The 16,313-nt window shown below is 42.9% G+C and overlaps 1 protein-coding gene across 7 annotated transcripts in view; it reads right to left on the bottom strand.

Annotated features, from left to right (window-relative positions):
* LOC121556942 (interleukin-1 receptor accessory protein-like 1) overlaps nucleotides 1–16,313 on the bottom strand; it is a 277,390-nt gene that overhangs the window by 29,828 nt on the left and 231,249 nt on the right. For all 7 annotated transcript variants that reach the window (XM_045214202.1, XM_045214201.1, XM_045214205.1 and 4 more), the window contains exon 7: nucleotides 14,065–14,197. In XM_045214202.1, the coding sequence (XP_045070137.1) occupies nucleotides 14,065–14,197 (133 nt within the window). The remainder of the gene's footprint in view (nucleotides 1–14,064; nucleotides 14,198–16,313) is intronic.

Raw genomic sequence — 16,313 nt, 5'->3', positions numbered from 1 at the left:
CAGAGCCTTAGATATGCAGTTTATCCCCACTCCTAGGACAGACCAGAGCCTTAGATATGCAGTTTACCCCCACTCCTAGGACAGACCAGAGCCTTAGATATGCAGTTTACCCCCAATCCTAGGACAGACCAGAGCCTTAGATATGCAGTTTACCCCCACTCCTAGGACAGACCAGAGCCTTAGATATGCAGTTTACCCCCACTCCTAGGACAGACCAGAGCCTTAGATATGCAGTTTACCCCCACTTCTAGGACAGACCAGAGCCTTAGATATGCAGTTTACCCCCACTTCTAGGACAGACCAGAGCCTTAGATATGCAGTTTTAGAAACTGTTCTTCGTTTTGTAAGCATTACATGGCAAAGTAGCCAGAAGGTTGTGATTCACAGACCACCGCGGACAAGGGTTAAAAGATATCCATTATAATAAAAGCACTGCATGAATCTATCATCTTATTTACAGTCTGAGAAAAAATTGCCTTTTATAAACGCATTTCATGCAATTCTACGTAATTTTACCTGACTGGAGACAAGCAGAATCTTTTTTAATTCCACAACAGAGCAAGACAATGAATAAGCGCATGCTGCAGCACCGGAGACTTTTTGATTTCTATACAGGCTGTTGTTAAAAAAGAGGATAGTCTAAGTTTGAAACAGTGCTAAAGTTGTCTATCAACTGTTAAAATTGAGCACAACCTAACCAGTTACAGCTGAAGTATCTGATCCTCAATGAATTCGAGAGAAAGTAATTCATTGTTTAACACAGCAGCCACATATCATCAGGTATGCACTTGTATCTTTTTTTCATTTGGGAAACTATCATTTTCTAATTTATTCTATTTTATTCCATGATATTGTTGTTACAAAATAGATTTGTGATGACTGTGATTAGGGCATGGGAATATAAGAGCATCTGCTAGGCTAAATTAACAAACTAGGCATGCATCGCTCACCGCATGATCCTCAAACTGTCACGCCCTGGCTCTGGGGACTATTAAATGTTGAGCCAGGGTGTGGATTTTCTATGTTATAGTTTTCTATGTTTTGTTCTAGATCGTTTAGATCAGGGGTGTCAAACGTCCGGCCCGCGGGCTGGATCAGGCCCGCAAACGGGTTTAATCCGGCCCGCGAGATGATTTTGTAAAGTATAAAAATGAGCTGCAATTTTTCAATAAAAGAAACTGCTGTTCCAATTGTGTCCACTGGATGGCGCAATAGCAATTGTGTTAAGCAAGCAAACTGTTTATACCGGGGCAGAGCAAATAGGTCAAGCAAGTGCAGCCAGTCCGGATGAGCTACTTTGTTTTGCCCGCGATATTTATTACGGCTTCTACTTTTAACATTATGTGCTTTGGCACCCTCATTGCCCCAATATGTCTCTGTCAAAAAAGAGAAAAGTGGACGCAGAGTGCAGAGTGTTCCAAGAAAAATTGTCATCCTTCTATTTATTCACGGAATTGAATGGGAAAGCTGTATGTTTGGTGTGTTCACAGCATGTTGCAGTGCTGAAAGAATATAACCTTCGTCGCCACTATGTGAGTCTTCATGCCGACAAATATGACAACTTTCAAGGACAGCGGAGAAGAGAGAAGGTGAATGAACTGTTGGTGGGTCTGAAGAAACAGCAGTCTGTGTTTACTCACAGCCGAAACATCAGTGACGCTGCAGTGAAAGCTAGCTACCTCATTGCTAATGAAATCGCAGTAGCTTCAAAACCATTTAGTGAGGGTGAATTTGTAAAAACATGCATGATGAAGGCAGCAGAGATTGTGTGCCCTGAAAAGCACCAGGCTTTTGCAAATATCAGCCTGACAAGAAACACAGTTGCAGACAGGATTTCCGATCTTTCAGTGGATTTGGACAGCCAGTTGAAGCAAAAAGTAAAGTCATTTATTGCGTTTTCGGTTGCAATTGATGAAAGCACGGACATTACAGATGTTGCACAACTGGCCATTTTCATCCGCGGAGTTGATGACACATTGACCGTCACCGAGGAGTTCGTGGAGTTGGTGCCGATGACAGATACAACGACAGCAGCTGATATTTTCACTGCACTCGTCGGCGCGCTGGACAGGGTCGGAGTGGACTGGTCCCGCGCTGTCAGCCTGGCTACAGATGGTGCGCCCTCAATTATCGGGAAAAAAGCAGGCGTTGTGACAAAGTTCAGAGAGAAAGTGCAATCTGCAAATGGAGGACGTGATTTTTGGACTTTTCACTGTATTTTGCACCAGGAGGCTTTGTGCTGCAAGTCATTAAAGATGGATAACGTCATGAAGGTGGTCATCCAAACTGTTAATTTCATCCGATCCAGAAGCCTGAATCACCGTCAGTTTGACAGCCTTCTCAGAGAGAAAGACCACATCTATGGCCTGCCATACCACACTGGGGTAAGATGGTTAAGCCGAGGTGCTGTGCTGAGGCGTTTCTTTGATTTATGAGAAGAAATTGAACAGTTCATGGAAGAAAAGGGCAAACCAGTGTTAGAATTTAATTCTGCAGAATGGATGCAGGACCTTGCATTTATGGTGGATGTTACAGAGCACCTGAATAACTTGAACAAACAGCTGCAAGGGCGCAACAAAGTTGCCACGCAGTATTATGACAGCATACGTTCTTTCAAGTTGAAGCAGTCATTGTGGGAGACGCAACTCGCCAGTGGTGATGCAGCTCACTTCCCCTGTCTGAAAAATGTGTGCGCGACCCAACATGTGGCAGACATGAAGCGGTTCAAAGATAAAATAACGGGACTGTTAAGGGAGTTTGAGCAACGCTTTCAGATTTTTGGTGAACTGGAGAATGACTTCAACGTTTTTTGTTCGCCATTCACCGTGAATCCCTCTGATCTGCCCGTCAGCATCCAACTTGAAATAATAGACTTGCAGTGTGACTTGGATTTGAAGGGCAAATTTGCCGCAGCTGGCTTGGACACATTTTATCAGAATCTCTTGCCAGGTTACCCCAACGTGACAGCCCTCGCTGCAAAACTGTTGTGCATGTTTGGAACCACATATCTTTGTGAGCAAGTTCTCTGTAATGAGCATAAATAAAACAAAGCTGCGCTCAAGGCTCACGCACAAGCACTTGAATCACATCCTGAAGTTGGCTGCCACTCAGGATGTGACGCCTGATATTGATGCGCTGGTGAAAGCTAAAAGATGCCAGGTATCAGGAGTCAAATAAACTATGCAACCCCACTTAAAGTGCTGCATGAGACACCCTGATATAGTTATGTGATCTGTGATATACTTCTGTGAATCACTGAGGCATTGTGTGTTTGTGTGTTGTTTGTCCTCAGAATTTCAAATAACTTGAGGTGTTTTATGATTAATAGTGATGTTGTGCTTTTGGACACACTGTCCTCAGGCTCCAGCTTTATGTTTATATGTTTTTATGTTGATGTGCTATTGTTTTTAATAGATTTTATTTTATTTGTATATTTAACCTATTCTTGACTCTGTGGTTCTTGCACTTGTTTGGGGAACAGGATTTCATTATTTGTATCTACATTTCTGCCTGAGAAATGACACCCTGATATAGTTCTGTGATCTGTGAAACAGTTATGTGAATCACTGAGGCATTGTGTGTTTGTGTGTTCTTTTTCTTTAGAATTTTCAAATAAACTTGAGGTGTTTTATGATTAATAGTGATGTTGTGCTTGTACTATTTTGGACACACTGTCCTCAGGCTCCAGCTTTATGTTTTATGTTGATAGTATTAAAACAAAGAAAACAATCTGAAGTTGTTGTTTTTAAGTTATATATACCATGATTTTACCGGTCCGGCCCACTTGGGAATAGATTTTCCTCCATGTGGCCCCTGAGCTAAAATGAGTTTGACACCCCTGGTTTAGATCTATGTTGGCCAGGGTGGTTCCCAATCAGAGGCAGCTGTAGCTCGTTGTCTCTGATTGGGGACCATACTTAGGCAGCCTGTTTTGCACTAGTCTTTGTGGGATCTTGTTCCGTAAGGTTTGTTTTGTATTAACCTAGGACTTCATGTATCGTTTGGTTTGTTGTTTTGTTCGTGTGGTGTAAGTACAAATAAAATGTACGCTTATCACGCTGCGCCTTGGTCCGTGTCTTCAGTCGACGATCTTGACACAAACCAAAGACTGGCCAAACTCATGTTCCTAAAAGAGAATTCAAAGGCACTGTTTAATAAGGCAATTTTTATTTCATTATTATTTAATTCTAAGCAATATTTGTTTAAATGTCATTTTATACAGCCTAAATGTTAAATTTATAGGCATGTTGCTGAAGTGCTGTTGTTGATGTGTTGTTGCAATGCTGAGCGCTGCTGTCAGCCTGCAGCGTGTCACAAGTGCTTCACAATTGATTTCTTAAAAATGTCAGGCTATAGCCTTGAAAAAATAATAATAATATGGCCTAAATAATTCATTTTCATTCCTTCTTAGGCTCCCTGGCTTGCTCCTGACTGATTAAGAGTTAGTATGTTGTTTAGTAGCCTGCTGAAATGTCGAACATCCATTGATAGTGACATTATCATTACTTCCCAAGTAAAGTCCATTTTTGGTCTCCTCCTCCTCGGCTATAGAAGGTTATAGCGCAGTTCTGAATGTCATAGAGACAAACCAAATATATTCCATATGCATCTGAGTCGCGACTTTTAGCACCCATGCGCTGTCCATCTCTGCGGCTGCTGCTTCATAGTAATGTAAGTTATGTAAATTACTCGAATATGGCTTATTGTGAGGTCAATAACTCGGATAAATAGCTTCATTACGGGCAACGAAACCTATCGTTTTCATTCAAATAAATGATAGCAATAGCAGGCTTACCTCCGGGCCTCCTCATCTTCACGCTCTCCCTCTCAAGCTGAACAGGACATCAGTAGGCCTAGCCCGCGTGCACAGATATTGCTTTTTTTGTTGTTGACAATTTGACCTGCCTCCTGAAGTGCCACCGAACACAGCAAAGGCATTGGTCAGGCAGCACAAAAGGGTTTACATCAGCAAGAGCAGGGCAGGCCTGGGCTCATGATTGGGAACGCCTATCCAATGCAGTGTGTAATGCAGTGTAGCCTAGTTTTATATACAGCATCCCAGCAGCGCAAAAACTTGGGAAGGAAGTACATGCTCTTCGTATAGCCTAGGCCTATAGCCTATCTTATAGGCCAGCCTTTCTCAAACTTGTTTGTGCCAGGGACACCTGGGAGGGGTGAAGGTGTTTTCAACAGCCAGTCTGCTGCAGTATTTAGATTTTGTTGCAGCAAGAGAGGAGAAGCTGGTCTATCATAAGTAGGTAGAATGAAAGGGGATTAATGTCTTCACTGCCATCTCGCTGAGTTGCGGGTATTCTCCGCTGCTGAACAGCCAGAATGTGGACAGGCGCATCTCATTAAAACGAGCGCGCAGGCCTCGGTCACAGGACAGCTCCAATAGTTTATCCTCAACAACTGTGAGTCTCTTCAGTGCTGGTGAACGGATTACCCATCCACTGCTTTCCCGGGCGTGGATCAAATTGTGAGGGGAAGTAATCCTCGAATTTGAGTAGAGTTTTGCTCAGATGTGACCCCATCAATTCACGCATGTGATCCATGTCTACATCACCCATGTCAGCCAGTTGAGAATAGAGGGAACAAAATGCCTCTATCCACTCGGTCTCTCCAGGCGCCCAGTTTTTTCTTGAAATCGGCAATTGTATTGTTTGCTTGGAAAATGTCACGTGCGCGTTCCTGCATAGATAGGTTGAGCAGCAGACTCGTCCGTATTCCTACAGATTCCGATACAACAGTCCATCATAATCCATGTCCGGTTATGTACTCGTTCAGGACACAGAATATTTCACCTGCAGTTGTATTCTGAGGCAACTCTCTGCAACAAATAAATTCTTCATATATGTAGCTAATATATACAATAAGTGGCATTTGAAATGTCAGTCGTCTCATATAATTGGATTACAAACCAATTTGATGTGCGGGCTCTGTCTAAAACCTCCATGTGATTCAATATCCTCTGCCATATCCTGGATTCTATGCGTGACAGTGTCATTGGAAAGTGGGATTTCACTGATCTTTGTAGCAGCAGCTGGGTCTAAAACCTCTCGGCAAGCATCCACGACTGAGGGCATGACATGCTTTTCAACTATAGTCAAAGGAGCCTTGCACTTGGAAATGTTATGAGAGAGTAAGTATGAAGCCTTCAGTAAACTCTCATTGTCTGTGAAATTATTGTGCAGCATTTTTGTTTGTTTGGTTTGTATTTTTTTTTTTTTATCGTCTGTTTTATCCTTGAGATGTGGATGCTTTGTTTCTAAATGTCTGCGCATTTTCGATGGCTTCGTAGCATATTGGCTGAGGCAAGTCTGACATATCACACAGACCGGTTTTGGCGGGCAGTTGTTATTTGAGAGAGAGAGAGAGAGAGAGAGAGAGAGAGAGAGAGAGAGAGAGAGAGAGAGAGAGAGAGAGAGAGAGAGAGAGAGAGAGAGAGAGAGAGAGAGAGAGAGAGAGAGAGAGAGAGAGAGAGAGAGAGAGAGAGAGAGAGAGAGAGAGCAGCAGGGCTAGCTTGTGTGTGTGTGTCTGGTGTAGCTAAAATTAGTCATGGCAACACAATTTGTTTACTGCTGCATGCATAGTTCAGCACATTGCACAAGTAGGCCTACTGCAAGTATTTATTCGAGTCAAATATGCCACAGACCACAACAAAAACCCAATCATATTCAAGACAAATATGCTGCAGACTGGCAAGCATTCCTCCACAGACCAGCGCTGGACCGGTATTTGAGAAAGGCTGGTATAGGCTATGGATCATTTTATTGAGACCACACTAGGCTCCCTTAATATTGCCGCCCAGCAGGAAATCAGGGATGAGTGGCAGCATCAGGCACACATTAAATAATAAAATAAGCAATTATAATTATCTAACCCTGAGAAATATGACATTTAATTGATTACAAATTACATGACCCTGCGCTGGACAAAAAATAAATAAATATACTAAACCCTCCCCATGACTGAAATTGAAAAAGCATGACCCTCCCCCATTTTCTTCTGGGTAACTATTGTGTTACCTAAGACAACTAGGTCTTCACATGTTCAATGCTACAGCCTGGTCTCTCGGTCTCTCTCTCCCTCTCCTTCTCTCCCTCCTTCTCTCCCTCCCTCCCACTCACTCTCTCTCGTTCTCTCTCTCTCCCTCTCTTTTTCATGGATTTATTCCAACCCTAATGGGTAGGAAGTCAAATCAAATCAAATTGTATTTGCCACATGCGCCGAATGCAACAGGTGTAGACATTACAGTGAAATGCTTACTTACAAGCCCTTAACCAACAATGCAGTTTAAGAAAACATATATAATTAAAGAGCAGCAGTAAAATAAAATAACAGTAGGGAGGCTATATACAGGGGGTACAGAGTCAATGTGCGGGGGCACCGGTTAGTCGAGGTAATTGAGGTAATATGTACATGTGGGTAGAGTTAAAGTAGAGTTAAAGTGACTATGCATAAATAATAAACAGAGTAGCAGCAGCGTCAAAGAGGGGGTTGGGGGTGGTGTGGGGTTGGGGTGGGTTGGGGGGGCAATGCAAATAGTCCGGGTAGCCATGATTATCTGTTCAGGAGTCTTATGGCTTGGGGGTAGAAGCTGTTAAGAAGCCTTTTGGACCTAGACTTGGCACTCCGGTACCGCTTGCCGTGCGGTAGCAGAGAGAACAGTCTATGACTAGGGTGGCTGCACCATGTTTGGAGTGAGAGAGTTGCTCCAGGTACTCTGAACCTGCTAGCTAACAGAGACGTTTCCAAATGTCACGCCTTTCACTGGCTCATCTCCTCTCTTCCCTGCTTGTCCCACTCCATGTTCCACCTAACCTTTTCATTTGCTCACATCTGCCGAGCATGGAGATCTGTATCCAATGGAATGTAGGTAGGGAAGGGGTCTGACAACTGAGTGGCGTCGTCCCAAATGGCACCCTGTTACCTACATAGTACATTACTTTTGACCAGAGGCCCTTAAATTTGCCCAATCCCTGATCTAGGAAATAGAGTGCCATTTGGTACCAGGCACTTCCTAATATGGATGCCGTACAAGGGGGTCACAATGAAATGAATTGTTATTTAGGAATAAAACCTGGATCAAATGCATCATTCGTATGGAGTTTTCTCTGAGACGTTTATAGAATGATACATTTATTCCAGTGGAGGTTTGAGTACATTGTGAGGGTAGTTACGGAAGGTGATATTGATGTAGCAACTGTTCTACAGAGGGAGGTCTCCGGACATATCATTAAATTGAAAAATAAGCAGAATGTGTGTTAAACATCAATGACCAATAGGAAAAATCTATAGGGACTCAAGTTAGCAAGTATGGAGTATTGTCGACTGCTGTTTTTCCTTGGAACTCTTATTCACTGGAGCAATAAGTGTTTTTATGTGTTTTCAGCCTTTCCTGTTGTCTGTTGTTGTTATGGTAATGCTATGTCTGCCATGACATGGTCAGCCCCTCTACAATTGCCTTGTGGTCCTTGTGGACCAATAAAGCATATTGAAGTTAATTGGCTTGAATAGAAGCACAGCCATACACTGAATCTGGATGAGATGGATGGATGGACTGTTGGATTAACAGAGGAATGGATGGATGGACTGTTGGATTAACGGAGGAATGGATGGATGGACTGTTGGATTAACAGAGGAATGGATGGATGGACTGTTGGATTAACGGAGGAATGGATGGATGGACTGTTGGATTAACGGATGAATGGATGGATGGACTGTTGGATTAACAGAGGAATGGATGGATGGATTGTTGGATTAACAGAGGAATGGATGGATGGACTGTTGTATTAACAGAGGAATGGATGGATGGACTGTTGGATTAACAAAGGAATGGATGGATGGACTGTTGGATTAACAGAGGAATGGATGGATGGACTGTTGGATTAACAAAGGAATGGATGGATGGACTGTTGGATTAACAAAGGAATGGATGGATGGACTGTTGGATTAACAGAGGAATGGATGGATGGACTGTTGGATTAACAAAGGAATGGATGGATGGACTGTTGGATTAACAGAGGAATGGATGGATGGACTGTTATATTAACGGAGGAATGGATGGATGGACTGTTGAATTAAAGTTTTTTTACGATTGCTTACACACTAAAATTAAACTTTTCCCACAATTAGCAAAACCTTACACTCAAGGAACAAAACACAAGGCTAGATTTGCACAACTGTAAGCAATTCCAAAGCACTGACTGTCAAATTACCACACCTATGAGCCAATCTCTTTTACATTGACTGTATACTAGGCCTATCCTGAACTACACAATCTTGTCTTTCACTGTATTTCAGAGAGTTTTGCAGATGGATGCTGAGGAAATCCTGCATGAATTCATATATATTGATGAGGCAGGGTTCAACCTCACAAAAGCAAGAGGAGAGGCAGAAATATAATTGGCCACAGGGCTATAATCAATGTCCCAGGGCAACGTGGGGGTAACATCACCCTTTGCGCTGCCATTTCACAGCATGGGGTTCTCCTCCGTCATGCCAAAATGGGCCCTTACAACACACCTCACATTCTCGCATTTTTGGACCGATTGCACCACATCGTCACAGCAGGTAATGAAATGCACCAGATGCAATACACTGTCATCTGGGACAATGTGTCATTCCACCGCTCTGCTTTGGTCCAGAACTGGTTTCAACACCATCCACAGTTGACAGTACTATACCTTCCACCATACTCTCAGTTTCTAAACCCTATCGAAGAGTTTTTCTCTGCATGGCGGTGGAAGGTTTACGATCTCCAGCCCCAGGCTCAGGTACCCCTCATTCAGGCCATGGTGGACGCCTGTGACCAAGTCGACGCCGCAGCTGTGCAAGGATGGATTCGACATTCAAGACGGTTCTTCCCGCGTTGTCTTACTAATGAGGATATTGCTTGTGATGTTGATGAAATTCTCTGGCCAGATCCAGCTAGGCGAAGAGATAATGTATAGTATGTTTACTGTAGTATTTTCTGTATAATATTGTCCGTTTTTTTTTCAGATTATTTTTTATGTTTGTTGTTGTTGTTATTTACTGTAATTGTAACCTGTACTGGATACAGTATTTTACGTTTGTCTGTTGTTTGCTGAGCTAACAGTGTTATGCACACTACTGTAGTAGCATGAAAACTGGGACATGTTTTGTTGTGATTCTCCATGTTGACATGTTGACTGATTTGGGTATATGGAGAGAAATAAATGATATTTTCCTCAGTCTGCAGCATTGGTCTTGTGTAGTGTTTGTATAGTTGCACTTTCTCTGTGTACTTCATTTACAGTACTCTAATCACTGAGAATTAGACTTGCTAAAAGTGTTTTAGGTTAGCAACAGCAGTGTGTAACTGGTTCAAAAAGATTGAAGTCATATGAAATGTGTGTGTTTCGTATGGTAACAAAATATTGTTCTTATGAAGTCGTGTATAGTTTTGACAAAAGTGTTCCATTTTGCAAATTATCTGAAGTGTTGTGCTACTTTGGTGTAGGGTTGTGCTAATTGTGTGTAGTGTTTTGACAAACCGGGCCCTGTTTTAAAAATTGTGCTTAAACAATTGAAAAAAACTGTAACGGGATGGATGGATGGACTGTTGGATTAACAGAGGAATGGATGGATGAACTGTTGGATTAACAGAGGAATGGATGGATGGACTGTTGGATTAACAGAGGAATGGATGGATGAACTGTTGGATTAACAGAGGAATGGATGGATGGATATTGAAGACAAAGAGACAAATGCATCAACAGCTCCATGTCTGTGAGAGTCCCCTGGCCAGGTACTGTATATGTACCAGTGATCCATGGAGTATTCAGCCCTTGTGTGTGTGTATTTGGTGTGCATATATACAGTATGTGTGTACAGTATGTATGTGTGTGTATGTGTGTGTGTGTATGTGTGTGTATTTGTGTGAGTCTGTGTGTGTGTCTGTGTATGTGTGTGTGTGTGTGTGTGTGTCTGTCTGAGTGTGTGTGTGTGTGTGTGTGTGTGTGTGTGTGTGTGTGTCTGTGTGTGTGCATTTGTGTGTGACTGTGTGTCTGTGTGTGTATATGTTTCTCCAAGGCTGAAGAGCAGAGCTGTTCCCACTAGACACCCACAAATCAAAGTAAAAGACAACTCCCAGAGTTCCCTTGTTCTCCTCTTCAGCTCCTCAGCTCATGCCCACTCAGTATAACTTTAGCATTCAAGACCAGCAACGTGATAAGCAAAGCAAGCGAGCCTGATCGCTTTCAGAGAACGCCCTGCGCCGTGCACACATACACGCCATGCAATAATAAAGAATGTATGATCGCCTGAATTATTGATTAACGGCATAAAACATTCATTGATGTTATTAAAGAAATAGCTATGGCTGGCGACGGAAAAGTTATATTTTTCTACTAGAACTGTCAGAGTGCGGTGAGGTATTTGTGGTAACTGGCCTTTAAATGGTTGTTATTGCGCTGTGTGTCCCTGACTCACTTGTATGAGGATAAATGCTCCTGACCTCCTCTGTATATGCATGCAAACATTGGAGGAGAACGGCTTCAGGCTATCTCCCTTCCTATCTATTATCATGGACTGGGAATCTTAGATCTTACTCTGCACGTGTGCATAGGAATCACTAGGGCACAAGTGCACCAGTTCTCATGGTAACAGCTTAATATATAATAACAATATTTTGAATTTTCATGGTAACAGCTTATTACATAATAACAATCATTTGGTGGGTGCTTATATTTGTCCCATTTCACACATGTACAAGTGTGTATTAATACGCATGTGTTTTTTTGCATATCCCAACTCTCCCTGGGACTCCCTCGGAGAGTGGGGTCACGGCCAGGGTCAGCCATTATCAACAGCAACCCTGGAGCAATTAGGGCTACTAAGTGTCTTGCTAAGGGCACATCGACAGCTTTTCCACCCAACGCTCTTAACCCGCCAGGCTGCCTGCTACCTTCAGCTGAAGTCTTTACACCAGTGTCTTCCAGTCTGCCCATGCGTGAACAGGCACATTAGAGAATACCAGTGTCTTCTAGTCTGCCCATGAGTGAACAGGCACATTAGAGAATACCAATGTCTTCCAGTCTGCCCATGAGTGAACAGGCACATTAGAGAATACCAGTGTCTTCCAGTCTGCCCATCAGTGAACAGGCACAGCCTGGTAATAGCATTACATCATACCACAGACTGGTAATAGCATTACATCATACCACAGCCTGGTAATAGCATTACATCATACCACAGACTGGTAATAGCATTACATCATACCACAGACTGGTAATAGCATTACAGTGAAGGAAAAAAGTATTTGATCCCCTGCTGATTTTGTACGTTTGCCCACTGACAAAGACATGATCAGTCTATAATTTTAATGGTAGGTTTATTTGAACAGTGAGAGACAGAATAACAACAACAAAATCCAGAAAAACGCATGTCAAAAATGTTATAAATTTATTTGCATTTTAATGAGGGAAATAAGTATTTCACCCCTCTGCAAAACATGACTTAGTACTTGGTGGCAAAACCCTTGTTGGCAATCACAGAGGTCAGACGTTTCTTGTAGTTGGCCACCAGGTTTGCACACATCTCAGGAGGGATTTTTGTCCCACTCCTCTTTGCAGATCTTCTCCAAGTAATTAAGGTTTCGAGCCTGACGTTTGGCAACTCGAACCTTCAGCTCCCTCCACAGATTTTCTATGGGATTAAGGTCTGGAGACTGGCTAGGCCACTCCAGGACCTTAATGTGCTTCTTCTTGAGCCACTCCTTTGTTGCCTTGGCCGTGTGTTTTGGGTTATAGTCATGCTGGAATACCCATCCACGATCCATTTTCAATGCCCTGGCTGAGGGAAGGAGGTTCTCACCCAAGATTTGACGGTACATGGCCCCGTCCATCGTCCCTTTGATGCGGTGAAGTTGTCCTGTCCCCTTAGCAGAAAAACACCCCCAAAGCATAATGTTTCCACCTCCATGTTTGATGGTGGGGATGGTGTTCTTGGGGTCATAGGCAGCATTCCTCCTCCTCCAAACACGGTGAGTTGAGTTGATGCCAAAGAGCTTGATTTTGGTCTCATCTGACCACAACACTTTCACCCAGTTCTCCTCTGAATCATTCAGATGTTCATTGGCAAACTTCAGACGGCCCTGTACATGTGCTTTCTTGAGCAGGGGGACCTTGCGGGTGCTGCAGGATTTCAGTCCTTCACGGCGTAGTGTGTTACCAATTGTTTTCTTGGTGACTATGGTCCCAGCTGCCTTGAGATCATTGATAAGATCCTCCCGTGTAGTTCTGGGCTGATTCTCACCATTCTCATGATCATTGCAACTCCACGAGGTGAGATCTTGCATGGAGCCCCAGGCCGAGGGAGATTGACAGTTATTTTGTGTTTCTTCCATTTGCGAATAATCGCACCAACTGTTGTCACCTTCTCACCAAGCTGCTTGGCGATGGTCTTGTAGCCCATTCCAGCCTTGTGTAGGTCTACAATCTTGTCCCTGACATCCTTGGAGAGCTCCTTGGTCTTGGCCATGGTGGAGAGTTTGGAATCTGATTGATTGATTGCTTCTGTGGACAGGTGTCTTTTATACAGGTAACAAGCTGAGATTAGGAGCACTCCCTTTAAGAGTGTGCTCCTAATCTCAGCTCGTTACCTGTATAAAAGACACCTGGGAGCCAGAAATCTTTCTGATTGAGAGGGGGTCAAATACTTATTTACCTCATTAAAATGCAAATCAATTTATAACATTTTTGACATGCGTTTTTCTGGATTTTGTTGTTGTTATTCTGTCTCTCACTGTTCAAATAAACCTACCATTAAAATTATAGACTGATCATTTCTTTGTCAGTGGGCAAACGTACAAAATCAGCAGGGGATCAAATACTTTTTTCCCTCACTGTACATCATACCACAGCATCACAAGTGTGTTGGTCAAAACTGTGGCTTTGACTTTTGACAGTTAATGTAGGAATGTATATTCTCTGTACATGTGTTTTAGAGAACATATCACTCCCATATGACCTCATGCGATGTGTGTGTGTGTGTGTGTGACAGGGTGTTACTTGATGTATGTCTGTGACAGGGTCTTACTTGATGTCACTCTCTCTGAACCTCTCCACGTCCAGGTCTTCGATGAACTTCTCTCCCTTCATCCAGTAGATGAGTGGACTGACCTCCCCGGCGAAGCCGAAGAACGCTCGGCACGTCAGGTTGACTTGACTTCCTGTGGAGACAGGAAACACGAAATGAGGCATGGTTGTCGTGGTAACATGGTTGTGGGTAAAGCAGGGGAAAATGTCTGTGTGAGGTGGAGCCCAATAACGTAGGTCTTTCCAGTACCATGAATAATATGGGTGATTCCTATTAGATGGTGTCTCCTATTGTCTAGGCTCCCCCATCTCCTCTGAAGCCCCCCTACCCCCCTCTGAAGCTCTCCTACCCCTCCGGAAGCTCCCCGACCCCCTCCCATTCTCTCCCACATGCTCCTGAACACTGCTGAACTCTCTTTCACTCTCTCCCACGCACACTCCTGGCGTCCCCTACACAAAGGGCAGGGGGTGGTAATTAGCCCAGTACCCTTATTGTTCCACCCTACCAATTAGTGTGAGTGTGAAACATGGTTCACAGCGTGCATGGTGAAAGATGTTCTACACACAACAGACTCAGTGCTATTTAAAGTGGAACTGACAACATTTAAGCAACATGAAATCTTATTTAAATCTGTTCATATACACTCCCAGGAGGAATATGACACTTAAAAAAAAAACATTTCCTGACAAGCAAGCACTTAGATATGGTCATTTTCACGTTTTCATAAATTCTTAGAATGTTTGGGAACTACATATACTAAGGCATTTGTGAAAAGTCTTTAGCCAATATAGAGAGGGAAAGTGGCCGTGCGTTTGGACAATTAATAGACATAGCAGTAAATAAAACCTAATAAAAACATCTGTCTTGTCCAGGACTGGAGTCTACACATCCGGGGCACCGTAGCCAATCATAGTTACAGTAGGCGTTTATGCAAACAAGCCACACAGGCCTACCATCATTCACTTTGAACTGGACTGTGTGTTTACAGGCAGTTGCAACAGCGCGACTTTAGATAATTAGAACGCATTTGCCAAAAGCCACAAAATACACCTGAATGGATTTCTGCAAATATGTCAATACCACAGGAGACCTCTTACATTTGGGAACTTTACAGTTCTATTGATCAAACAACCATGAAAAGGTAGTGTAGGCTCGCTCTCCCTCAGTTATGCATATCAACTACAAATGCTAGCCAGGGCAAAGATTAGCTAAAATCTAATGAAAGATTAGCTAAAATCTAACGAAAGAACATTAGATAAACCCTCTCAAACTGTTTCATCTAGTTGGCCGTCAAAATTGCACTGATAAACAATAGGGAATTGTAGCCTGCTCGTCCTTCTGCAGCTTGCCTGCCAACAGTGCATGCTTTTCCCAACCAAGCACCCAAAGCTAACTGGCAAAAGTTGGCTAGCTAGATACTTCCAGACACAAATGAGAGAACACCTCACTCTGACCATTTTGCTCGCCCTAGCAGAGCTGGTTAGCTAGGCTGTTTACATGTTATCTAGAGCGCTCTTAACTAACTATGACTTTTTTTGCCTACCTTTACTGACACCGGTCATATTCAGCCGGTGTTGCACACTCGTAAATGCATCAGTTATTCTGTGCTCTGACACACTCAGACAACAGTGCTCTGAAATCAGAGTAGATAGCCAGAGTGAATTTGCGAACGCAAGAGATATGCTAACTGGATAACAGTCGTTCAAGTTCTTGCTAGCTAACCAAATGACACCTGCATCTCTAGTTGTGTATAACCACCAAAGAACGATACGAGGGGAAAAAGTAAGTTACTCACCCACTCCTCCAATGACATGACATCCTCCTAGCAGCTAGCTAGCTAATGTTAGGCTCTGTGTTTTTAGCTTGCTACATAAATATATACGCTAACCTATTAGCCACATTATGACTGACTTGTAATCATTGCCCTTGCTAGTTTGATTGTATTGACATTCCCAGCCTTAGTTACATTCAACAGTTTTTGTCCCAAATATTGAGTCATGGAAACTGAAACAGTGCATCCTAAATGGAGGAAGCAAAGAACGTACCAGGCCAGCTGTGATTTACAACCTGATAACAATATTTTTTGGACTACCAAGAAATGTATTGGTGAATTATATTAATCATGCATTGAACTGCATCCATCTATTCTGCCAACAATGCCTTAGTGTACATCATGGAATGTTGAGTCAAATACAACATATTTTTTAAACCTAGTTTTGTAGCATAAACTGGGAATTTGATATTTTTTA

Source organism: Coregonus clupeaformis, unplaced genomic scaffold (genome assembly GCF_020615455.1).
Source record: "Coregonus clupeaformis isolate EN_2021a unplaced genomic scaffold, ASM2061545v1 scaf0215, whole genome shotgun sequence".
NCBI lineage: Eukaryota > Metazoa > Chordata > Actinopteri > Salmoniformes > Salmonidae > Coregonus > Coregonus clupeaformis.
This window is presented reverse-complemented; position numbering and strand designations above follow the sequence as displayed.